Source organism: the organism of the source record quoted next, unplaced genomic scaffold (genome assembly GCF_019419815.1).
Source record: "Pyrus x bretschneideri cultivar Hongxiangsu unplaced genomic scaffold, Pyrus_bretschneideri_v1 Contig23, whole genome shotgun sequence".
Classification (NCBI taxonomy): domain Eukaryota; kingdom Viridiplantae; phylum Streptophyta; class Magnoliopsida; order Rosales; family Rosaceae; genus Pyrus; species Pyrus x bretschneideri.
In genome coordinates, this window is record NW_025999535.1 from 4,653,261 (window position 1) to 4,678,817 (window position 25,557).

At 34.3% G+C, this 25,557-nt stretch overlaps 2 protein-coding genes across 2 annotated transcripts; one reads left to right on the forward strand and one right to left on the reverse strand.

The window, feature by feature from the left end:
* Positions 1-16,867: 16,867 nt before the first annotated feature.
* LOC103947591 (protein RICE SALT SENSITIVE 3) lies at positions 16,868-19,658 on the forward strand. The gene is made up of 7 exons (XM_009358507.3): positions 16,868-17,425; positions 17,551-17,601; positions 17,742-17,873; positions 18,110-18,215; positions 18,393-18,434; positions 18,565-18,621; positions 18,717-19,658. The coding sequence occupies exons 1-7, from the start codon at positions 17,295-17,297 to the stop codon at positions 19,452-19,454; spliced, it is 1,257 nt and encodes a 418-aa protein (XP_009356782.2). The 5' UTR covers positions 16,868-17,294; the 3' UTR covers positions 19,455-19,658.
* A 3,137-nt stretch (positions 19,659-22,795) lies between these two features.
* Positions 22,796-23,703, reverse strand: LOC103947662. The gene has a single exon (XM_009358590.3). It carries the CDS (start codon positions 23,642-23,644, stop codon positions 22,910-22,912), a length of 735 nt encoding a protein of 244 aa, XP_009356865.2. The 5' UTR covers positions 23,645-23,703; the 3' UTR covers positions 22,796-22,909.
* Positions 23,704-25,557: the final 1,854 nt, after the last annotated feature.

Here is a 25,557-nt window from a genome sequence, read left to right on the forward strand (position 1 = left end):
ACATTTTAGTCGTGTTGTAATTAGAGTTTCTTTTTATTGCAATTAACTTCGAAAGAAAAAACTATGAAGATCGATGAAATCTTGAAGAACTCAGGTGAAGGAATGCAAAAAATAGAATTGGGAATTGCTTTTCTTGATTGTCAAGTAATGAAATACAATGGTAGTGTATATAGCTATATTTTTACAAGAAGTTAAGCTATTGGATTAAGTTCTAACCACCTTATCTCAACTGACTACTCTTAACAACTCTTAACAAACTTCGCATAACTACCTATCTCATCTATTGACAAGTGGCACTAGCTTGTCCTTTGATTTCTTTTTCAATTGGATCGTTGAATTCTTCACTTGGATCATGATCGTGGTCTTCATTACTGATTTCATTTGGAATTCTTTTAGCAATAATATGTTGGATTAATAGGACCATCTCTCTCTACCATGAAAAGCTTGAACTTCATTCTCAAAAAATCTAATCTCATTACCCAAGGGATAGCGACTAAAAGAATTAAGTTTGTAATCTTTTCCCCAATTGTAGTAAACATTATAAGAAAATAAAATCAAATTAGGCCATGAAATTTTATGTAAAAGAATGAATTCAATAAATAAAAAACATATATCAAAATAAAACCATGAAAGAAAGTTTAATTTTATTTAGAAATATTTCCCAAAACCCCTCATTCCAATTTCCACCAATGAAGAGAGGAAGAAATTAAAAATTTGTTAGTCCAACCATTCCCCATACCTACATTTAACACAAATCCACATTAATCAGCGTTTAGTAGCAACACAATACAACCGTATTATATACATTCGTTCATTTGTAGCCTCCAATCTCCATGGATGGAAAGTTCTGAAAACTATTTTAACAACAAAAATATGTTATGCATTGAGAGGAAAAGAATAACAGTGAGAAGAAGCATCGTGTGTGTGATCGATTGATGCACTCACCGCGTGATCGATGCATGCATCACGTGTGATTAATAAGGAGATGAAGAATAAGTAAATATCAATTGTTATGAAACGTCTTTTTCATTTCGCCCAGTTGGCTACCATAAAAAAAGGGTATTTTCTATAGAGAGCAGAAGTGTTGTTAATTTCTGTAACTCTGTTAACAAATTATTCTTTGTTCTGTAATCTTCTTCTATGGGCAATTGAAATATGAATTAAAGCTTAACTTTTAGTGTTTACTTTGTTCATTTTAGTGTTATAAAATTGAATTTGGAATTCATACTGATATATAACATGCTTATTCATGCTGTGAGACGTGCAGACCGATTTATTATTTTTGCATGATCATCTGACTTCTATCATGCATAGGAATTGGGCTGAATTAGAATTAAATAGCAAGCCAATTGGGCCGAATTTGAATTCTTTTTATACAATAATAAATTTACACTAAGAAAGTTGGAAGCAATAAATTAATTGCAAACTCGCAATTTTTCTTGTTCAATTAAACTATTAGAATAAGAAAGAAATGAATATTCAATTAAGAGGACCAAGCGATTAAATTAAAATGTTTTTTCCTTGTTACTTAGTATTACGGTCTGGTGATATTTTTTTTTTGTAGTTGTTAGTAAGAGATCTTACGTTTGAATCTCGTGAATAACGAGTTTGAAATCAATCTATATCCTAGTATAAATTATCATTGTATAATATATATATATATATATGTCTTATCACACCGCACAAGTTAAAAAATTAAAAATATTTACTGCTCAAGTATGTAACTTGTTTTATATAGGAATGGAAAACGCTCTTTAGTCGCATATATATCACTTATACATCTTCATATTATTTATCCCAATCGCATATTAGTTAAAAAAAATTAATTCGAATCTCTTTTTCCCTAGACAGAAATTTAATGATGTTGAGCAATGTGCTCTACTTTTTATAGTCAAATTCGAATCTCGCTTTTTCATAGTATAGATGAGTAACAGTTTGGTATAATAATTTTATCGGTTGTCCAAAAGCAAAAACAACATACACACATCCAATTCTGACTTAACAGGCTAACAGATATAATACCATATGTGTGTACGCATGTGGAGCGTGCCTGCCAATTGTCAATCAGACGTATCACGTCCTATGACATTACGATTATATAAAAGCCAACTACATCATGTAATAATCAAGCACTAAATTAAACAGTGGCCTTGGCTAATTACCTGTGTGGCTGTGTGAGAAACATGGATATCGTACAAACCCCAAGTAAAGTGCATGTATGCAAGCTACTCGATCTGCCACTGAGGCGTCCATTGCAGTAAGCCGGTCAAAGGAGACCACATGTCGGCACGGAAAGTTTCGTTTGAAATCTGTATTTTCAGCTCAACCATGAAGTTATTTGTCATTCTTGGCATGCATATTATTTTGAAAAACACGGCCTCATTTGGTTTTCTTTCCATCAGTGTAGTTAGTCATCACTCATCATAGCTTGCATGGAAAATAAGAACTGTCAGATAAATATTTCAGATTTTCACTTAATTTTTAGTTTAACTTGTTTAGTAACTATTCTTAACTTTTAGAAAAATAAAAACTAAAAGTCAAAATCACGCCAAATACTTAAAACTCGCACAATTAGTTTTCATTCTTTTGAAAAGTTAAAAACAGTTGCTAAACAAATTTCTAGTTTTTACTTTACAAAATAAAATAGTTATCAAATGTACATAAACTTATATATTTTCACCATGTAAAAACAAGTCAAACAGCAAGGCTGCAACATATATATCTACCCTAGCTAGCTGTTCTTTCCTTTACTTATGGTTTTAGCTTTCCAATATCTCGTCTCAATAATTGATTAAGTTTTCACACACCGTGCCTGATCCTTCTAGTTGATGAAAGATCCATTTCATCAGTACTTCTTGCTGCTGTTTATATGGTTAGTCAATTTTTGGAGATGATACGTACATATATCGAATTGCATTTGCAGTAATATAATATAAAAACTTTTGAGGTAAGAAACCTAACAAACAAACATGCATGCACATAGACTCGACCGAAATGATGTACTCATATATAGTAGGCTGCTGCAGAGCTTATTTTTGGATCCTCGATCGTTTGGGCAACCGAAATTCAAATATTTTCATCAAAACAGAAGGGTTGCTATCCACCACTTTTTTGGGTCTGTTTCACAATATTTTTTATGATTAGGACTTTTCAATTTAAAGTCATCGATAAAAAATTATTATGCAAAATTTACTCAATAAAAGTGTTTAGTTATCTAAATGTGCCAAAAAAAAAAAAAAACAGATGAATGTAATAACATTGTTGGTAAACAAGAAAATGCTTACGATAATAATCAAAGGCTAATTGATTTTTTTATTTGAGTAAATTTTGTGGAGGATGATCTCCAATTGATGACCTAAAACACAAAAGACCTAAATTTTAAGATTAAATTGTGAAGCAGCCCAAACGAGTTATTATCATTGTATTAACTTTTTAACTAGTTACCGTTTAAGTGCTATTGCAATTTGTAACTTTGTAATTTCAATACAATTAAAATTAGGGAGCTAATTAGAGCTTTGTGTATGCATACAACAGATACACCAACCAACATTTCATAAGTTTTCCCCTTGGAATCATTTGCGTGATATTTGAGCGTTATATTAAACTTGGAACCAATGACTTTATGAAATGCAGTGTATCGGTTCTCCTTTAATCGTTTTTTAAAGATTGTAAACAAATGTATTGTTAGGGAGACTAAATTTGCAGATAAAATTTACAAATTAAATGATGTGGTATTAATAGGAACGAATACGTTTATCAACGCTTAATTCATCAACTTTTATGTCCTTTAGTTTTTAAAATTTTGTCTATAAATTTAAGGGTTTTTTTTTTTTTTTTTATCACAAATGGTCTCTGAAATTGACCCTCACCATCAAGATGGCCTCTGAAATTGAAAATCAATCAATGTAGTCATTTGAAATAGGTGTTGCAAATCAATAAGGTCCTTCTGTCACAATTCTGTTAAAAATTCTGTTAAATGTTGATGCGGCACATAAATGGATCCCATAAGTCCTTTTTTTTACCCCACAAATTGTCCTTGAAATTGACCTGCGACATCAAAATGGTCCCTGAAATTGACCTATGACATCAAAATGGTCCCTGAAAATTGAGAATCAATCAATGTAGTCTCTCAAGTAAGTGTCTCAAAACAATGTAGTCATTCCGTCACAATTCTGTCAAAAATTCTGTTATGTGTTGATGTGAAACATAAATGGATCACAGAAGTCTAATTAAATTTAAAAAAATACAAATAGGTTTAATAATTTAATAGTTAATAAAAAGTTGCGAACCCAACAACCCAGTCTTGCAATCAACTCCGATCCCAGTCCACATTCCTCTACCTCATTCGCTGTCTATTCTAAAAAAAAAATTCTCAGTACACCCATCTTTACACACTTCGACACCCTTCACCGAATTGACCCTAGATCGAGATCACCTTTGGTGACGTCTTGACTGATTGGCAACGACTTCTGGGACATCACTGTTAACATTTAGGTGATCAACATCCTCACAACCTTAATCTTGTAAAGCTTGTTTGGCGCTTCCCTGTGGTCTGGTGACTCAAAGAAGGGCTAGGTATGCCTTGAGATAATGATGTTATAACCGAGGTGCGTCTATTGTTGGTTGAAAACTATTTCCAAACCCCCTCTTAGGCCTTGGTTAAGCCTTGTACCTTTGAGAATTTATGGAAAAAATATCTCTTTGGAGTAGGTCCTACTATAATAAAAAAAAATTATATTGTGCAAAAATGTATTTAGACAACTCTTTAAATTAATTATTAATCCACATCAACACATAGTTTTTAACAGAATTGTAACGGAATGACCACATTGATTTGTGACACCTATTTTCAAGGACTACATTGATTGATTTTCAATTTCATGGATCATTTTCATGGTTAATTTCAAGAACCATTTGTGATAAAAATCTTAAATTTAATCTCTCTAACATTAACTTTATTAAAAACAAAAGCTGGATGGAAATATCTAGAATTTCGGGGTTAGGGTCTTAGGAGTAGGTATAGAACAAAAACAAAGAATTTCCAGCAAGATTTAGCAACGGGTCCCATAAAAGATATGGTCATTGGGTTTGGAATTGGAAACAGAATCCTCTTTTCTCTTATTTTCATCTTTTTTTCGTTCGTACACTTTATTTTTTATCTTATTATTTTTATAAAAAATTAATATAAATTTTGTACACTTTATTTTTTTATCTTATTATTTTTATAAAAAATTAATATAAATTTTGATGTGATTTAATCCTAATCGTTTAGAAAAAAGATGAAAGAGATATGAGAATAAGAAAAGAGAAAATCCTTCACCTCGGCGGTCAATGCGGAGCAGAGCAAAGCCCAACGATGCAGACTGATGCATCATTTAACAATTTTTCTTATTTTGGAAGAGACCAAGCCCACGCGCTCAGTCTCCCACGCTTCCTGTGCAACCCACCATCCTTCAGTTTTTTAGTTTCCGTGTCGTATTTAGAGCGTGGTTTATGGGAGGAGGATGACACTGTTACAGGAAGCACATCCCGCAATTCGTGTGCTTGTCTTTTTTTCCTTTTTCCCACCTCCTTTTTGTCTGTTTTGGGTTTCCTACGGTCTTCAGCAGTGATTTTAGTGCTGAATGTCAAAACATCAGTATTATGATTCATTTTGAAATTGACTCCAAATCGTGATGGTGTAAAATGTACTTTTCTCCTGAAAGATTTATACTCGAAATACTCATCCTACAAATATATACATAGAATGTATGAGGAAGACAATTGCCCCTCAATAATGATACATAGTTGAAATGGAATCTAGTTTTTTTTTTTCATGTTGTAATAGTAACTTAGTAAACACGAGATATGTCAAGAATGAAAATGTTATATCATATTATATCGACCCTAAAATCACAAAGTATCATTCAACTGTAAAGCATCATGAACCTACTGAGAGGTCCTTGTTAAGGCATTTGCTGAAGCACGTGAACCAACCCCACAACACGTGGTAGCTGCCTATTGTTTATACCCATAACCAATCAAAGATTTGCCTCCAACTTGGAAGACAATTACAATGTGACAAGTAGCAACACCGTTAACCACATTTAATTCCACATTGGCCATGTCAGAAAAGTTTCTCCAATTTTGCCTCTATAAAAGGGTAACCTCTAGTCGCTTTAAAGGTAATCATATGATGCAGAGCTAACTTAATCATCGTAGACTCTAAAGTCGGTAGCACAATGATGCCCTTTGATGCTTGCTCTACCTTCCTTGTAGGTTACTCTGCTTGCCTAGAGTGCCCTCGTTATGGTCCCATCACCACACTTTACGTTGGCTCAAGATTAACCCAATTTGATGCCTCAACAAAAATGCACTCATGTCTTACATACATATTCTTGATAAATATGTCACAATGGGATACACAATTCAAAGAAAACATAATAAATTGATAATTATCACAAATACAAGTGTGTGAACAACTTTCATAATACGTGACACTATATCACCATCACGTTTTATTATGAGAGACACTCATATAATATTATACCATTTACATATAACACTACAATAACAATATAAACATCTCATAAAAGTAGTTCTCCACACATGTGCACAGCCTCCTACAGCTAATACTTTCCATACCCACAGTTCTGTCGCTGTTCTGCATTACAAATTACAACACCAAAGTAACCGCAAAGCCTCCCACTTTCCACTTTTCTCCTTTTAACATGAGTACTAGGAGACAGACGAAACAGGCAAAGTAAAGAGAGAAGGTTTGCTAACCAAAATCTAATCTATTAAAATCAAATCTCTTGGTGTTTGCTAAAAAATGGTAAATAAATTTAGAAATTGTTATTAGCATTCTTAAAATCTCATCTGGCACTTCAAACTTTTTATAATTAGAAAGAAAAATACACGTAAGATAAGTGTAGAATAAGATTTTTGAAGTGCTAATAACAGTTCTCATAAATTTTAGCTCTATATTTCTTTCAGAATATAGCCATGTTTGAAGGAAAGAAGGTGCAAAATGGCCACCCACCAAAATTACTACTAGGTTCAAGAAACTATTTAATTTACTATTTGAAGGGCTTCAAGCATATTAATGTGTAGGATATCAAACATTCATTAAATTTATAACTAGCTAGACAAATTGTTGTCAAATTTTAGCTAGCAACAATAACCATTCTAGTTATCTTAAAGCTTTTAGATGTCATCATTTTAGCTAACCAAAATTCATTTTATAACAGATGAATTAATAACACTATGTAATCAAGTGAGGTTCACAGACAAAATATCGTGACTTGGAGTCAACTATTTTTCTTCCTAAATTTAAGAGGTTTTAAAAGTTGAGCTATTTCTTAAGTAAAATTTGAGATTTTTTTTTCAATAAATAAAATAGCCACAACATAATTGAGCAACCATCCAGAATATGATTAACAACAATTAGATACTAAACCCACTACTAATATATATTGTATTTTAAATATTTATCTAACTTTTAGCTAATGATCCTCGTTTAGTTGCTCAAAAGTCGTAACATTGTAAAGGGGTGTATTGTATTTAGATTGAGTAATGCTATTTATACCATGTTTTTATATCATATTTCTATATCACCTTATGTAGCATCTGATATGGATAATCACATTATTTGAAAAATTTGCAAAACCCAAGGAAATGAAGGAGAAAAACTCCTCATATACCACAATCATAATTTAATTAACTAGTTTTTCTTAATTATTAGTTTATTAAATAATGAACTAAATTTAAAAATCTGATTAATTTAAATGATGTGGATGTCCACATCAAATACCACCTAAGGTAATATAAAAATATAGTATAAAAATATAGTATGAATAACATTCCTCATTTAGATTTATATAGAACTTTGTAAAGTTTTTTTTTTTTTTTTTGTGATAAACTTTTGTAAATTTCGTGGACTCTTATCTACTTTTAGAAACTCCCTGAAATCCAGAGACTTCATAATGATGTACTTTTACAGGGTTTTTGAGAGTTTAATGATAGACTCTTTTACGATGATAACAGTGATAGTAGTGGTCATAGGTGGGGACGGTGGTTGTAAGAGCATCCTTAATGAGAGGCTTTATATGAGGTTGAAAAAGTGGTGAATATAACTTATTTTAGAGCTCCGATGAATTTTTGGAGCTTTATAAAAGAATCTCTCCCAATAAAGGACTATATCTTTTAGGCTCTATATATTTATTTATATAGTAATTTGATTAAGCAATGATTTTTTTTTTTGGTTAGCTTTTCTTAAGTTGATTTTTGGACTTGCATGGTAGCAGGTTATGGTGATGATGACCTTGACAAGACAGTTATGGTGATGATGACCTTGACAAGACGATGGTAGTAGAAGTAGTGGTGGGAGTGGTGGTGGAGGGCAAGGTAATATGCGGTACTATAGGTGGCGATCATGGTGGTCACCTTGATGGCGGCATAAAGATGTTCGTAGGAGGTTGTGGTATGATGATGATGAGTATGACGAGGTGGTGGTAGAAAAAGTGATATGATGGTGGCGGAATCACTGATGATGACATTGGCGATGATGGTGGCGATGTCAGCAGTAGGGTAGTGGGGATGGTCATGGTGGGTGAAAGTGAAAATAGTGATCCTCATTGCATCATGATGGATGATGGAATATCAAAGCCTATGATAGTACATCAAAATCTTAGAGGAAGATGTTGAATTTTCTATGACAAAAAATATACCATAAAAAGTCCTAAAGTATGTGAAAGCGCATAAATTTTTAAAATCCTTTAAAATCAATAAACTTTTGGATACATCTAAATTTTTGTAGACTTGCAAAAAGTCACAATTGAATTCATGAGATTTTATAGACTTCTAAAAATAAATTTTTTGTTTAATTCAAGATGACTTTTATTGATTATGCGAAAGTTTGTATTGAATATACATGTAAACATGAATTTAAGAGTCAAGTCAGTCAAACTATATACACAGTACATCCCTAAGTAAAAAAGTCGCACAAGAATAATACATAATGATCACTACAAAATGACTACTACATGGCGAATCGATTAAACAACTGAAGCTTTGGGTACAAGTCGCTAATTCAAAGTGCTCAGCATAAAATATTTAATAAATATTAGCTGCAAGTAATAGTTTACTCTGGTGATGAAGATTATTGTAGGACAGTCACTACAATAAAAAACAAAGTAGGATTCTCTCTTTTCTATTTTCATCTTCTTTCTCTCTATCCTCTCACATTGTATTTTTTATCTTATTATTTCTATAAAAAATTAATATAAAATGTTGACGTAACTTAATCGTAACCGTTTAAATAGAAGAAAGAAAAGAGAAGAGAGATTAGGAGGGAATATAATCTTTTCCCATAAAAAAACAACTCAGTTATTGACTAACGAGAAGAAGAAGTGTACAAATCAATATTCAAATCTGCCACTTGGAATCCTTACATTTTCTTATTTTCTGTTACAGCTCTATCTAAGCTAAGTTTGTTCTGTAATTTGAATAAAGAAATATTAAGAAGATTTTTTTAAAAGTAAGACTTTTTATGAATTTTCTGTCATCTCATATTTTTAAAACATTATTTTACAATATTAACACAAAAATTAATATTAAATTATAAAACAATTAAAAATTCATAAAAAATTTCACTTTAATAGAATCTAATAAAAAGTATAGTTAGTCTCAGCAAAGAAAAACTTTGCAAGTAATGAAAAATATGAGAGATTCTTCTAATTATCAACCTGCGTGCGCACTGCGCACCCTTCCTCGCAATTCGTGCGTTTCGCTTTCTTTACGAGAACGACGCACCGACTCCCCTGCCATCGCACGTGCGCACGTGACACCTTATTATTCTCTAAAGCTTGTTTAATTATTTTTTCTTGAGTGTAAGTGTAAGCAGATGAGCACCTTTGTCCTATGAGAACAACATCTTGTTTGAAAAGACAATATTAGCCCGTTCTCAAAATTCACCATCTTGTATTTGAGTTAGTTTAGAAAATCATCTTGGATAAACTAGTTTGGAGTTTCATGTATTTAGATTGGATTTCGTTTTAGTTTCAGCAAGACATAATAAAATTAAAGAGTTAGATATTATCACTTCAAAAGGATGATCTTGGGTTTTTAAATTAAATTTATGAAAGTATGGGTATATGATGAATTTTTTGAAGTGTTAATAACAGATAATATCTGCATTTACGCAAATTCACTTCCTGTTTATAACATATGTCATTGTACAAATTTCATGATCATAATGGTTCAATTACTTTACCATCATTTAAGAATTATACCTACAAAATATCATTTAAATTGGATTTCATTTAGTTATCTAATTGTATCAAATAAATAGACGATTCATCATCAATATATTACTTGGTATCTGAGCAGCTAAATTGTTTTATACATTTAGATGACTCATAGATCTCTCATTCAAATTATTTTATAAAAGTAACATTTAAATAAAAATTAAAAAATTGAACGATTTTAATTATAAAATTTATTTTATTCTCAATGGATGAATATGGGGTAAGTGCGAGTATTATATGCTAATAACAAGGTCCTATACTTAATAGAGTTTTAATTTTATTTAGTGGAAGGGCAAATAGGAAGTGTTGATTACCTTAGAGCAAGTCCATCCCTAAAAAAATACGTTGGTACTTAGCCTATTTAATTCATTCAGTGAATAGTGATAGACCCCATAAACAGTAAATTGGCCAAATGCTTCTCCATCCCTAAAAAATCAGCTAGCATAAATGATCTCCACCCCTACAAAATACGTTGACACCCAACCCATTTAAAATATTATTAATTTTTTTTTTTTATAAATAATAAATTTTATTTAAATTTAGTTTTACTTTTGGATATGATTTTTAACCAATCTTGTCATGTCACGTGTCACTATCTGTTTACAATAATTTAGCCAAGATTTCGATAATATTTTCAACCAATCTTGTCACGCCACGTGTCATTATCCGAACGTACTATTTTGTGGATAGATTTCCGATTAGATTTTTAACTAATCTCGACGCGCCACGTGTCACTATCTGTTTACAATAATTTAGTCAATATTTCGATAAGATTTTCAACCAATCACGTAGTGCCACGTGTCAGTGTCCAGAACCTCATCCTTTCTTTTTTCATCCATATAAACCCTACATCCCTACATCCATCATCATTCACACGCCAAACAATACTTCTTTTTAGCTCAGAATCCTTCTTCATTGTTTTTAAATCTTGAGTTCTTACAATGTCTTCTTCAAGGACATTGTCCAAACAGTTTGAGGAGCAACAGAAAATATTGTTAGCACAACAAGAAAAATTGTTCAATCTCAAGGAAGGTGGAGATGGGGCTTTCACAATGGAGGAGGATAAGGATGATGAACATAAAAGGCAGAGGGCCTCCCATTCCCACCGTGTCATGGAAGTTGTGGGTCAAATATCAAAACCCAGATGTGCTACAAACTTGGATAGAAAGAGGGAAAAACGAGGTGAAGGTCTCTTGGAAGATTATTTTATCCCCAACTGTGTATTCCCTGATTATGTTTTTAGACGTCGTTTTAGAATGCAACGAAGTTTGTTCGAAAAAATCATGAGTGCTATTTGCAACCATGATCCATACTTTGTGCAAAGAAAAACATGTTTTTCATGTTTAAGGTCTTCTTCCTGAGCAAAAAATTACTGCTACCTTGCGGATGCTTGCATATGGAGCATCTGTAGATCAAATGGATGAGATAACGAGGATGGGAAAATCAGTTGTTCTGGAGTCCCTGATGCGATTTTTCTCTGCAATCGAAGCCTTCTATACCAACAAGTACCTCCGGACACCCATGCCAAGGGACATGCGAAGGCTGCTGAGGAATGGTGAGATGCGAGGCTTCCCTATCATGATTGGAAGCATTGACTGCATGCACTGGACCTGGAAAAACTGTCCAAGTGCATGGTAATGAGTTTATGGCGACAGAAAATGAGCCAAAGGTATCATTTTGGAAGCAATGGCTTCATTTGATACATGGATTTGGCATGCATTTTTTGGTGTTCCAGAAGCTTAGAATGACCTAAATGTCCATGCCCAGTCTCCAGTCTTCAACGAAGTGCTGTAAGAAAAAGCACCCAGAGTCACATATTGGGTCAATGGTCATAGATACGAAGGACCGTACTACCTTACAAGCGACATTTATCCAAGGTGGACAACGTTTGTCAAAACAGTGCACATCCACAAAGTGAAAAAGAAAAGCATTTCGCACAATGTCAAGAGGGGTGTAGGAATGATGTAAAGCGTTGTTTTGGTATCTTGCAAGCTCGTTAGGCGATTGTCAGGTCAGCTACAAAATGTCTGATGTCGAGACTCTTCAATCCATCATGATGACGTGTATCATTCTTCATAACATGATTGTGGAAGATAAGTATGATTATGATGTCGTCGATGAATACGAGCCGGACACAATGAACAACTCAAGAACACGTATCTATTGTGCTCATGACGGCACCAAAGATCCCGTGCAACACGAGCCATTAGAATGGGATGGACGTTACAATCAATTGATCATTGAGCGGTACACTTTAATGCAAGAGCCATACTGGCATTGTACCCATCATAGTGACTTGATTGAGAACCATTGAGGATTGCAACAAGGTGAAGATAATTAAAAGTAGTTTATGGTGGAAGAATAAAGTTCTTGGTTTATTTAGTGTATTTTTTTTTAAGTTTATTTGGTGAGTTTATGTAATTTTATTTCGTGTGTTTTTTTTAAGTTTATTGGGTGAGTTTATGTAATTTTATTTCGTGTTTTTTTTTTAAGTTTATGTAATTTTATTTCGCATGTTTTTTTAAGTTTATTTGGTGTGTTTATGTAATTTTATTTCGTGTGTTTTTTTTTTAAGTTTATTTGGTGCGTTTAAATAAAGTACTAAAAATATTTAAGAAATTACATCTATTAATAAAAATAAATAAGAAATTACATAAAGTACTAAAAATAAAGATGAAATTACATAAAGTACTAAAAATTAAGACGAAATTAAATAAAGTACTACAAATAAATACGAAATTATACAAAGTCTGTGGAGCTAGGATATGTAGTGCTAGGATCTGTGTAGCTAGAACCCCCTTGACTTGTTTCCACATCTCTTGCACGCCTCCTTTGCACCACGTCTCTTTTTTCCGATGTCCAAAAATATTTTGAATTCGGAGGCAGTCATACTAGAGGCTTGTTCATAATGTCATGATCTGCTTGAGCCATCCTTTCTTCTCTAAGCATCTTGTTTTCTCGATTAAGTGCTTCTCTAATCATCTCGTTTTCTCGATTAAGTATTTTTCTCAGTAGCTGCTAATATTGCTGCCATAGTAGCAACTTTGTCCTCATCTCTAGCAGCTTCCCGCGCCATGTTCAGTTCACCTTGGCGAGCAAGTTCGTCCATAAATTTTGTGTAGTCATTTTTGGAAGAACTCCCTTTTTTCTTTGCCGCCATTTTACCTTGAGGCCTTAGGGATCGAGAAGCCAGCTGGGTCTTTGGCACTTCTGCAAGCGTCTCTTCTGGCACTTCTTCAAATGTGTCTTCTTCCTGTGCGGCCGTGTTTGGTTCTGGTGAACTATGTAGAGGGACACCGTGCATGACAACTTCTGGACCTGTTGGCACAATTTTGTATATGGGACAATTTTTGACAACTTCCTAACATTCCCAATTGTTGAATGATTTGTTGTGGTTTTTTGAATTGTAGAATGCTTGTTCTTGTAGTGTCTACAAAATGTGGGATAAGACAATATTATAAAATGCAGGTATAACACAAATAAATAAATTAAAATATTGATGCAGGTGGAATACATATAAATAAATAAAAATATTGTCACATGATCCGCTAAACTTGTCCCACTACGTAAATTATTGGAAGCAATCAAGAGAGCGTTTTTTCAACAAGTGAAGGATATGTTGAGTTTTTTCCAATGCCCTTGAAGATGTTGACTACTTCTGGCGTCTTTTCCATGCCTAGAGCAAAACGCTTCCATAATTCTACTCCACATTTCTCGCAACTTCATCTCATTACCCGTAATCAGGTTATGAGTAATGTGAACCCATCATTCACACAACATAAGATCTTTGATGTGCTTCCACATAGCCATTTTTTTTTCACACAAAGAGTATATGAAAGCTTTGGTAGAAAGTGTTGAAAATATTGAAATGTGGTGTATGGTGGAAGATGAGGGTTAGGTATTTATAAAAAAAATAATTTTTTAATAATTTTTCTTAATTTTAATTTAGTTAAGTAATTTGGACCGTTAGATTTGAAAAATATTCAAATCCAACAACCCATATGTTGACACATGGCCAACGGTCATAATTCTGACTGTTGTGCCTTTTTTTAAAAAAAAATTTGGGGGGAAAAACGTGGACCATTGATCTTTGGATTGAACGGCCTAGATCACGCCACGTTACTAGCCGTTGGTTTTCAAATTCAAATTTTTTTGATCGTTGGAAATCCAACGGCCCAGAACGAGCCACGTGGCCTCTCCGTCGGAACCGTAAGTGCCCCTGTGCATGCAGGCCCCACCCATGTTTTCTTGTCGGGGACGCGCACCCACTTGCTCGTGCTTCCCACGCGCCTGACGCAAAAAAAATTCACATTGGCGTCAGCATGACGTCACATAGACCGGACCTTGGCTCAACACATTCTGGCCCGTCCTATGGGATGGCTTGGATTGTCAGCTAACCTATTTGACTGGGTTGGAAGGAATCGGCTGGGTGTCGAGCCAAAAAGGGTGTTTGGTCCCAGCCTTAAAGCTCCCGGTGGACTTGCCCGTAGTTATGGAGCAAGGTAAGGCAATAACAAGAGGAAGAGTGCTCAAATGGTAAAATCGATCATTATACTTAGAGGTGGGAGCCGGACAAAACTATTATGATTACACCTTGAAAAGTGACATAACAACAATATCATAGTGTCTTAAAATATTAATCCAAATCTAACTGTCAGTGTCCACCTTATAACCTTTCACTGGTAAAGATTCTGTGCCATCTCATTTCTTTTAGTTATCTTTCATTTTTTATATTTGAGATTGAGTAATGTTAAAGTGATCAAATTTGTAAATAGAAATGCAACTCTCTTAAAGTTAAGACTTTTTATAGACTTTTCGTTACTTGATATTTTTTTAACAATATTTTATAATATTATCACGAGAATTGTGCCAAAGATATGAGTTAGTGAAGAGTCCATAGAGAGTCTCATTAGGATTTCCCAATTTGTAAATTATATGATATGACAATAATATAAAAGGAACTGTTATTAGCACTCTAAAAATCTCATTGTACATTATAGGATTTATAAAATAAACACGTTAATTAACAATTAAGTGATAATTCAATCATAAATAATTACATTATAGGATTTATAAAATATAATTTAAATAAATGATATCTCTACCATCATTCTTCGAGATTTAGTAAGGCGAAGTGGGTAACTTTGGCAACAAGTAGATTTTTCTTATAGTTAGAGATTAATTTGCATCAACATTGTTGACTTATACCTTAATGTTTAAGATTTTGCTATATAATTTTTTTAATATAACATCAGAACGTTGATTTTAAAAGATTATAATTTCAATTATAACTATTAATTATTCAAATTCACCGATGTTTGATTCTTAATAAGTGGCTTAAAATGAAAGTGCGTTGTATTTATTATATTTTTTTTCAATGATGGATTTTGTTAGATTAAATGTTAAATTAGTACCGACGAAATTCGAACCCACACTGTTATACAAGAACTCAACTCATTCTACTACTGTAGTAAAGAATCATTTGCGCGTTGTGTTTGCCACTCATAAGTTAACGCTTTTTCTTCCTTCCTTTTTGCGTTTCTATGTTGTCCATTAATTTCTACCACACAGTTAAATTGTTAATGGTAGAATGATATGCCTATAATTTTGGTATAATACAAGAAAAATTTTGATAGATATGATGATGCATGCTGAAACATGGTTGGCTAATGCCACATCATCTATTAGTAAAAATTGTTGGAAAAATGGGTTTGAAAGGGAAAGCATAGCAATTTGACCGACTCATTCCAAAGAGAATTATCATGTGACTGGCTGTATATTTATGTGTGTTTATCTTCTCTCTTCAAACGAAATTTGGTCATGCAATGAAAATTATAGAATATCTTCACTTAAAAGGTTAACCAACATTAGCATGCATGTAAAGCCAGGAAAGGATTTTTCACTCATTTACTATTCATATATACTCGTGTTTATTTTTTCATTTGAATTGAATACATTATAGAAGACTCAATGAATATAAATAAATAAAAGAGTGAAAAAAATGTGCGTGAGAAGCCATTTATTGACAAAATACAAGGCCAAATTCAAGCGATTTTTCAATGTATTTCAAATATGGTTATGTGATTTTATTATTTTACTCAAGTTATAATATAAATTTATTTATAATTAATATACTCTAAAATTAAGAAATATCAACTCTGTTGTACGAGAGATTCTCTCTTGCTAACCATGCACATGCTCAATGACTTCATCGGTCAATTGAATGTTTGCAACATGTCCAAAAATTACCCCAATTCCTTAGTAAATGTTAGCCATCTGGCATCAACGGTTACACGAGGGTATCTGTATTTTTCCCTAAATAAAATGGTACAAAACGTGACTTCCGTTTCTATGACTTGTACTTGTTGCCCGAATAAAGAAGTTCAAGTAAAATGATACAAAAGGTAATTTATGATTCCAATGCCTGTATTTGTCGCGAAACTCACAGGAATCCAACACCTAAAGTAACTGACAATCCTAAGAAAAGGGTCGAATGGTAATTCCACTATAAAAATCACGGTCACTTCTTTTACTTTTCCCATGCACCCCTCCCTCTCTCACTTTCCCCCCTAGTGTTTCTCCGGTGCCTAAATGCTTGCAACTCGCAAAACCCCCCACTTTTTACTCCTTCCCCTCGCTTTTTCACCCCCAACTCTGTCAAGAAATACCAAACCTGACTACTTGGGACAAACTAAAACACACAAGACTAGTAAACACTGACAAAGTTGTTGAACTAAAAATAAAAAATTTCAGAGAGAGAGAGAGAGATGAATAAAGGGTGTGCCTTTGTGCCTTGTGGTGGTTAAGCAGTGTGCAGGTGCCAAAGACGATAGAGAATTTCAGTTGGGTTTGAGCAGAGAGTAGGCTTAGCTAGCTAGTGGCAGTGTTTTCAGGCAGAAGTAGATAGATATATAGATAGACATAGATATAGAGAAGGCAGAAGAAAAACGGAAAGAAAAAAGAAAAGTGGTAGAGAGAGAAAGGGAGATTAGAGAGAGAGAGAAGATTATGGTGGGCTCAGGAGCAACAGATAGGGGCAAAGAAGCTGTTGGGATGATGGCCCTTCATGAGGCCCTCAGAACCATCTGTCTCAACACCGACTGGACTTACTCTGTTGTCTGGACCATCCGTCCCCGCCCGTATGACCCCTCCCTCTCTCTCTCTCTCTCTCTACCCTTGATCTGTGCTGAACTTTGGATACTTTGATTTTTAGATGGTTTTCTTTTCCGGGTTTAATTCACTTTTTGTTATTATTTTGTTGCAGGAGAGTTAGAGGTGGTACTGGCTGCAAGGTTGGGGATGACAATGGTAGCTTGTAAGTAGCTATTTAATTCAATTTTTGCTCTGTTTTCTCTCTGTTTTTAGAAATGGGTTTTTGGTAATTTTGTGATTAAAGTACTGAAAATTTTATGTAATTTCTTTTTTGTTCTTGTTTTTTTGTGGAATTTGATGAAGGATGTTGATGTGGGAAGATGGGTTTTGTCGAGGAAGAGTTTCATCAGATTGCCTGGAAGAAATTGATAGAGAAGATCCTGTCAGAAAGGCCTTCAGCAAAATGTCCATTCAGTTGTATAATTATGGAGAAGGGTGGGTACTTGGTATGTCTTTTTATTTTGTTGTTCTGTCTCTCTCTCCTCTCTCTAAAAAAACGTTGCAGGACATGAAGTTGTATGGAGTTGCAGACATGGGTTTTAGCCAAGTTGGCTCAACCCTCAGCACCCAAGTTTGAATTTAGTGTATTTATTTTATCGTTTGTAAAAGAAGTTTGATGGGAAATGAGTTGTTTGTATGTGTGCTCTCATTGATTGCACTCATTTAAACAGGTTGATGGGGAAGGTTGCATCTGATAAGTGCCACAAATGGGTCTTCAAAGAACCCACAGAGTGTGAGCCAAACATCTCCAACTACTGGCAAAGTTCATATGATGCTGTATGTAGTCAAACCCACATATTTCTTTTTGCTTATTTATCAGTAGCGCTAGTAGTTCACGCGGTTAAAGAGTATTTAAGCCCCACAAGCCCTACGACCGAGTCGTTGGTCGGAATTGCAGCTTCCTCCTGATTGATATGGTGTTAGCTTTACTTTTTTTGATGCTATTTATTGCAGCTTCCTCCTGAATGGACCGATCAGTTTGAGTCAGGCATTCAGGTCAGAACAGAAAAATAGTTCCTGTTTCACTGTTATTGGTTTCGTCATTTTGTGAAGCTAAAGTTATTTTTTTCCCCCAGGTGTCAGTTGTTCTTAGTTTTTTTAAACAGTTTAATTTAATTTTCACCAGACTATTGCTGTAATTCAAGCTGGTCATGGGCTTCTGCAGTTGGGCTCCTGCAAGATTGTGAGATTATGTATTCTTTTCGCTTCAATATATATTTGTATTTTTATGTTATTAATTTGTTGATTAAGAAAGGGGTATGAACAATGTGTGGTCAGATACCGGAAGACCTGCATTTTGTGCTAAGAATGAGGCATACATTTGAATCTCTAGGCTACCAGTCTGGTTTCTACCTCTCCCAACTCTTTTCGTCAAACCGAAACAATTCTGGATCATCAGTACTGCCCTCAATGCAGTCCCCGATGCCAATCCGCCCTCCTCCGCCTCTTTTCAGTTGGGCTCAAAGGCCTCTTCCATCTGCTGCAGCAACCATGCAGCTTCCTTCACCCAATTTTCAAAACTCTGCTGATAGACTTGGGTACAATCCTCAAGCTGGTAAAGACGAGACACACATGTTTTTGCTGCCTCATACGTCAGAAACACAGATGGGAGGAGACATGATGGGGGGAGGAGGAGGACGAGGAGGAGGAGAGCAGGAAAGTGACATCAAATGGCCTAATGGATTGTCCTTCTTTAATGCACTAACGGGGCGGTCTGATGATGCAAAGCTTTTGTTCAATCCAGAGAGCTCGGAAAACAAAGGTGGGGACGAAAATCACCACCACCAGAACTCGAATGCAAATTCAGATCACAATGAGTTTTTGAGCTTGGACTGCCATCTGGATGGTAGCGCAAGGAAGAACATGGAAAACAAGTACAAGAGGAGCTTTACTTTACCTGCAAGAATGGCTTCGTCGTCTTCGAATTCGGTTGACCACCATCAGCACCAGCCTGTCGGGTATCGAAACGCGGAAGCTGGTATGTACTCTGATGTCATGGAGACATTCTTGGAGTGAAATGGGGAGGGCTGTATTAGAGAGAGGGACAATGGGTGAAGAGTTGTATGTAGGCAAAGCTGTCCATCTCCTTTGCTGATTATACTTCTGTTCTTTGATTTCATGCTCTTTATATCTTTTGTGTTTTTTTGGTTCCTTCAGTTAGCGAGACTTAATCAGTGATCATCATGTACTTGTAGTTAATCCATGAAGAGTTTTTCTCAATTTTGTTCTTTCTTCTGATTATTGCCACGGAATCTTAAATTAAATGTAAGCATTAAGAAAACCACCATGCTGCACCCTCTAGCATGACTAAGTTGATTAAAGCATTGTACTACCGCTGTTGCACTTAAGTTCACCTCTCCTTGCCTTATATTGCTTGTACTAGGAAAAAAAATCAACATAATAACATCCTTCAACTACTGCAAGATTACATGCACATCTAGCCACAACGACCTTTTTTATTTTTCATACTATTTATTTAATTTTCAGTTGTCGAATGAAGAATCAAAAGATAGAAATTAACATAAGATGTGTAGAAAGCAAAAAGGAGTGCTACTACCCTTTTTATATAGTCAATCATATTTATACTATGCAGTGGAGAAACAAATTGGTATCAAACTCGTCATCCATGAGATTCTAATCTAAGACCTTTTATTTACAAATGAAAAGTAATACTATTAGACTGTAATACTAAGCAACCAAAAACTATCTACTTTAACTACAAATACAAAGAATGGATCATTTAATTGGACCCAAACTACAAAGCACCACCAGCACTGCCGCCGTCGTCGTCTACGACAATGGCGTCAACTCATTCTATAAACTCCTTTGTCGATGCTAATGGCAATTCTATGACGACGACAGAGATATCGAGGTTAGGCTAAGTGGATTTGAGGTCCGGCAATGTCGAGTGTTCATTTTTCATATAATACATCAGTATATTAAACTAAAGGTGAGCTGATGATTGTTCATTTTTAATTTTTTTGTTTTCAAAATACTTTTTATGGGATAATTTTGGACATTTTCATGTTTTATTGAGTGAATTGAACATTTGTGCTGGGTCCGAATAAAAACTCCCTAGACAAAACTATGTAGACCACGTTCAACTCGACTTGTCTTATTAACCCAAGTCGACTTTTGAATCATACGAGTAGGGGCTTGGATTGAAACAATTTCATTCGGATAAACAGTTAAGGGTTGTGGCCCAGCCCTCTTGAACAATTCACTTTAGCACAAATTGTAAACTGACACATAATTCATGCTTTAAAAGGATTTCGATTTACTGTTGGGTTAGCATGAGTGGTAAGAGTAGTAACAAGTTATGATTATGATAGTTCATAATTCAATTTCTTTAGATATAAAGATAATAAGGGTAAATTACATATAGAGTTAAATTATACATTTTGGAGAGAGACAATATTTTATTTATTGCATGAGGTTAAGCTCATCGTGAAAAGAGATTTTTCAATGTAACCGGTATACGGGATGGTACATCACAAGTCATTATACAAACGGTGGGATATGTGTGTTAAAAAATTTAACAACTTAAAAAATAAAATTTCTCATCACTTATATAAAAACACATGATATACCTACCACCTGTATCATGATCACAATAAAAAATTTCTCTATTGTGAGACTAAACTTACCACCCTTCCCCTTAATGTAGATAATATAGTTTAAAAAAAAAAAAAAATTGGTCTTGCTCCTTTCTCCAATTTTTTTTTTCCCGTTACTTCTCTCATTTTCTCTCCTCTTTCTTCTTCCTGCCTCTCTCTCCTCCACCTTCTACTTAGTCCTTCCCTCTCCTACTTTTCTTCATACTTCTCTTTCCCCTTCTCTTCTTCTTTATTGTTCCCTAAATTTATGAGTGTTTTTTATGAGAATGATTGAGATTTTTTTGTTTGTTTTGATTTTAGTATTTTTGGAAGTATTTGATTTTGAGGTTTGGATGCATGAATTTTGAAACTAATCTTGTAGAATTGCTGGAATTTTGAATGCTGATCTAGCCTAATTGTTGAAATTTTGAAACTGAGCTTGCAAAAGTGCATGAATTTTGAAAATGGTCATGCAGAAGTGCTAAACTTTTTAAACTAATCTTGTAGAAGTGCTAGAAATTTGAAGCTGATCTTGTAGAAGAGCATGAATTTTGAAAGTGGACAAGCAAAAGTGCAAAATTTTTTAAAATTATCTTGCATAAGTGCTAAAAAATTTGAAACTAATTTTGCAGAAGTACAGGAATTTTGAAGCTAATCTTACAGAATTGTTGGAATTTTGAAATTGGTCTTGCAGAATTGCATGAATTTTGAAACTAGTCATGCAGAAGTGCAAAAACATTGAAGTTGATATTGTAGAAGTTTTAAATTTTTTGAAACTGATCTTGTAGAAGTGCATGAATTTGAAATTGATGTTGCATAATTGCTAAAATTTAGAACTAATCTGGTAGAATTGCAAGAATTTTAAAACTGATCTTATAGATATTAGTTTTTACGAATTTAAAATCAGTTTGAAGTTTTTATAGATGGTGTCTTTTTGTAGTTTTGGCTTGATTAAGTAAATGACTAGAATTTTAAAATTTTGGTTTGCTTGTTTTTGGATAGGTTTGTTGGGGTCTAAACTTTTGTCTCTCATTGAAATGATTCAAAACTAGTGAAATTCTATGGAAATGTATTTTGTGTTTTTGGCTTTATAGGTAAAGATCCCTAATAATTATTTGGTTTAACTTGTACGTTCAATCAAATTTACTTCATTTGAGAAGTTACGTACAATCATATGGGAAATTTCTTGATAAATTTGGAGCCAATGATCCAAGGAGACAACCAAAAGGTTCAAGTTAGCAAAGCCAATTGAAGCCTAGTCATTGTTGATCCTAACAAAATATCCAATAATTGACCGATGTAGTGAAATATGTTATACTTTAACTTTCTTGTGAGGATGTAGTTGGCTTTGCTGACTTAAATTTTTAGTTGTCTCTTTATAATCGAACAAACACTACTTCAAGTCAAAAATAAAACACGTGGAAAAACAACACAACCAGATTTAAAGCGTTTACCCAAATTGCACTACATTTCAAACAATGACAACGATGATCTACTGTGTCAAAAGTAATAAGATTATGACCTTCCAACTATGGAATGAAAGAGCTAAAAGTTGAGTTGTTGAAGCCTTTGCTTTTAGATATATCTGATTAGGTTAACAAATTCAACTTAAGATAACGTTTGCTCTGCAGTGTTATTAAACGCATATTGTGAAGAATCATTATTAACAAGCCAAGTTTTCTTTTTCTGGTTAACGTTCCCAGAATATATAATACCTTTTGCTTTTCTTCAAAGTTCAAAGTAATAAAAAACCAAAGCGAAAGCTAAAGCCATTATGTATTCTCTCAAAACCTTACATATATATAAACTAACTTCAAAATTACAAAATTAACAGATAAAAATCATTAATTAATGTAACTTCACAATTCACTTTGACTAATTTCCAGCTTTAATTGCATTATCATTAGTACTTTTCTTGGATGGCTCCATTGCGTGACATTTTTTGCACGTCGAAACAAGCCACCGGAAAAACCTCCGGCCATATAAGAATCTCCGCTGGAACACCACCGTCTTCACCCGGCTATTTTTCTTCGCCTTAACGGATTTCTCTTTTCTTTCAAGCTGATCCACTTTGATCACTTTCTTCCGCGAATTATTACGGCTTAAAGAAGCCGGCACGGGCACTGCTGTTATGAATTGCCACCTCTGCGAATTCCCATAAACTTGATGACTTGAAATATTGTTATTAGGTTTGTTGCCTTTGTTTGTATCGGATGATAATTTGGAGTGATACACGAACTTCCTCTCGGAATTGTCACTTGAGCTTGTCCTAGCACTGCTGCTACAACTGCTACTCCTACTGTTGGTGCTATTGCTTCTCGACGACATGAGAGAGTCCTTGCTGCTAATGCTGCTCGTCCGGCTTGTTCTCCGAGAAATATTATCAACGACCATAAAGCCGTTGCTAATAGGTTGAAATGGGAAGGCATGTGGCAAGAGCCTTCCATTGAGGAACAAGTGGTCTGCGGGGGAGTCTTTGCAGGGACCAGTGCTGGAGGCCGAGTCTGGGGTGAAGCACCCGAACTCAAAGTCGGAGTCTTGGTCGTGGATCAGAGTGCTCGGGAAGGAGAATGTGCCGGCGGAGGAGCTTTTTTTATGGCGGTTTTCCATGGAAGGTTTTTAAGGGGAGACTGGTGTATTTGCATGGGGTAGGTTGTACATTTATAAGAGGGTTGTTAATGGAGTGGTAGGAAAAAAGCAGGGAACTTGAGATTTCTTTGCTATGGTTGAGACAAGTGGAGTGATCTTGACCCTCTACTGGGTGAGATGGCCGGGTAGAACCGTGGTGGTGTGAATCATGAAATCCTACTTGCCAACTCAATGTCAAATTCAATACTTGGGTGGGGTTCCATAACACTCACTCTCATAGTGTGGGATACTCCAAAGGAATTGTGTCAAATCATACATGATGTCGTGAGGCTTAACAGTTTTTAGTCAAACATAAAACCCACATTGCAGAATGCCCCGCATTTAGTATAACTATGATAAATTGTAATACAAGCATAAATCAATTCATGAATGGCTATCATGTCCTTGAATATGAGCATGGTAACCTAAATTACTACATCGACAAAATGTATCGAACTACAGGGAAATGCTTTTGCACTCCCATCTTCTTTTTAGTTGTCAAATTAAATAAATATCTAAATTATCTATTAATAGAATTTTTTTTATCAATTAAAAAGAAGGTGAAAAAGCTATTTAGTCTTCTATCACAAAAAAAAAAAAAATATAATGAAACAATAATGTAATTTCACAAAATCAAAATTTTCTGTTTTTTATTGAAACTTCACGTACATGTGATTTTAGCATATATCCAATATAAAAATAAAATACAAAAAACTCTCCACACTCTCACGTTCTCTTTCTTCCTTTCTCCTTTACATTTTAAAAACCAAAATAAAACATATACAAAACATGTAGGCATATGCCAGTATAAATAAAGAGAATCAAGATACAAAAATAAGGAGAATAGCGCATAAAGAGAAAATAGGTTAACATAAACCATTTTTCATATTATATTCATTGGTTGCGAAGTAGAATTAATTCATATGATTTTCGATATCTGTAATTTATGATTAGTAAATGTGGTACATGTAACATAATCTCTACATACACACTAAATTGAAATGTAGTGATAAATCAAAAGTTGACAAGTAACTGTTTTATAGATTTAGTCAAGAGGTGAGCCGATCGAAATCCTTGATGATCTTATTGTATTTTGGCATAAGATCATATAAAATCTTTGAGGCACAGAATTAAATACTCACAAACGCTTGTTTGTTTATTCCTAATCCAGTGGATTCCCCTTTAACCTTTTGTCCACTAGCTTTGGTTTTTGTTTTTGTTACAATTTGGTGAAGCCCCCCAAATACACTTTTTCCACATCTGAAAGCAGAAAGGGAGAGTTATGATCAGGAGACATAACAACAAGCATATTGGCTTGACTGAGCTTTTACAAAACCAAGCAATGATGGAATCTCCAACACATTGGCTTGCAGCTTCCTTTCTGTTGTGGAAGCAAAGGCCCCTTCCTCCCATAAGGCACTTAAAAAAATGAGTGCAAGTTTCTATAGAATTTGATTAAACACTTTGATTACTCACAAACATGGAGACAAAGTGTCTCTTAGAAAATTCTGTGGTCTCCTACTAGGGTTTCTGTGGAGACCCCATGGGTCCATTTCAGCTCATCATGCTACTGGGGATCACAGGTCAGCCAGATTTAGACAGTCCTCTTTCCACCCACCACACTCGCACAACACACAAACACTAAACAATGCCTGTTAAGTTAATACACTTCCTTGAATGATACTCTAATTATGATGTGTGGTAGGTCCATTGTCTTCCTTGCTCAGTATTTGTTTTTTTGTTGACACAAAGTTGTTTGAGTTATCCGAAGTGACGAACTTCCGTGGAACAACGAGTTAGGATTATTATAGGCTGAAGGTTTAATTTTCCTTAATGTAACGAAAGAATTTGTTTGTATGTATTAACGTATATCTACACATGCATACAGAGTTACA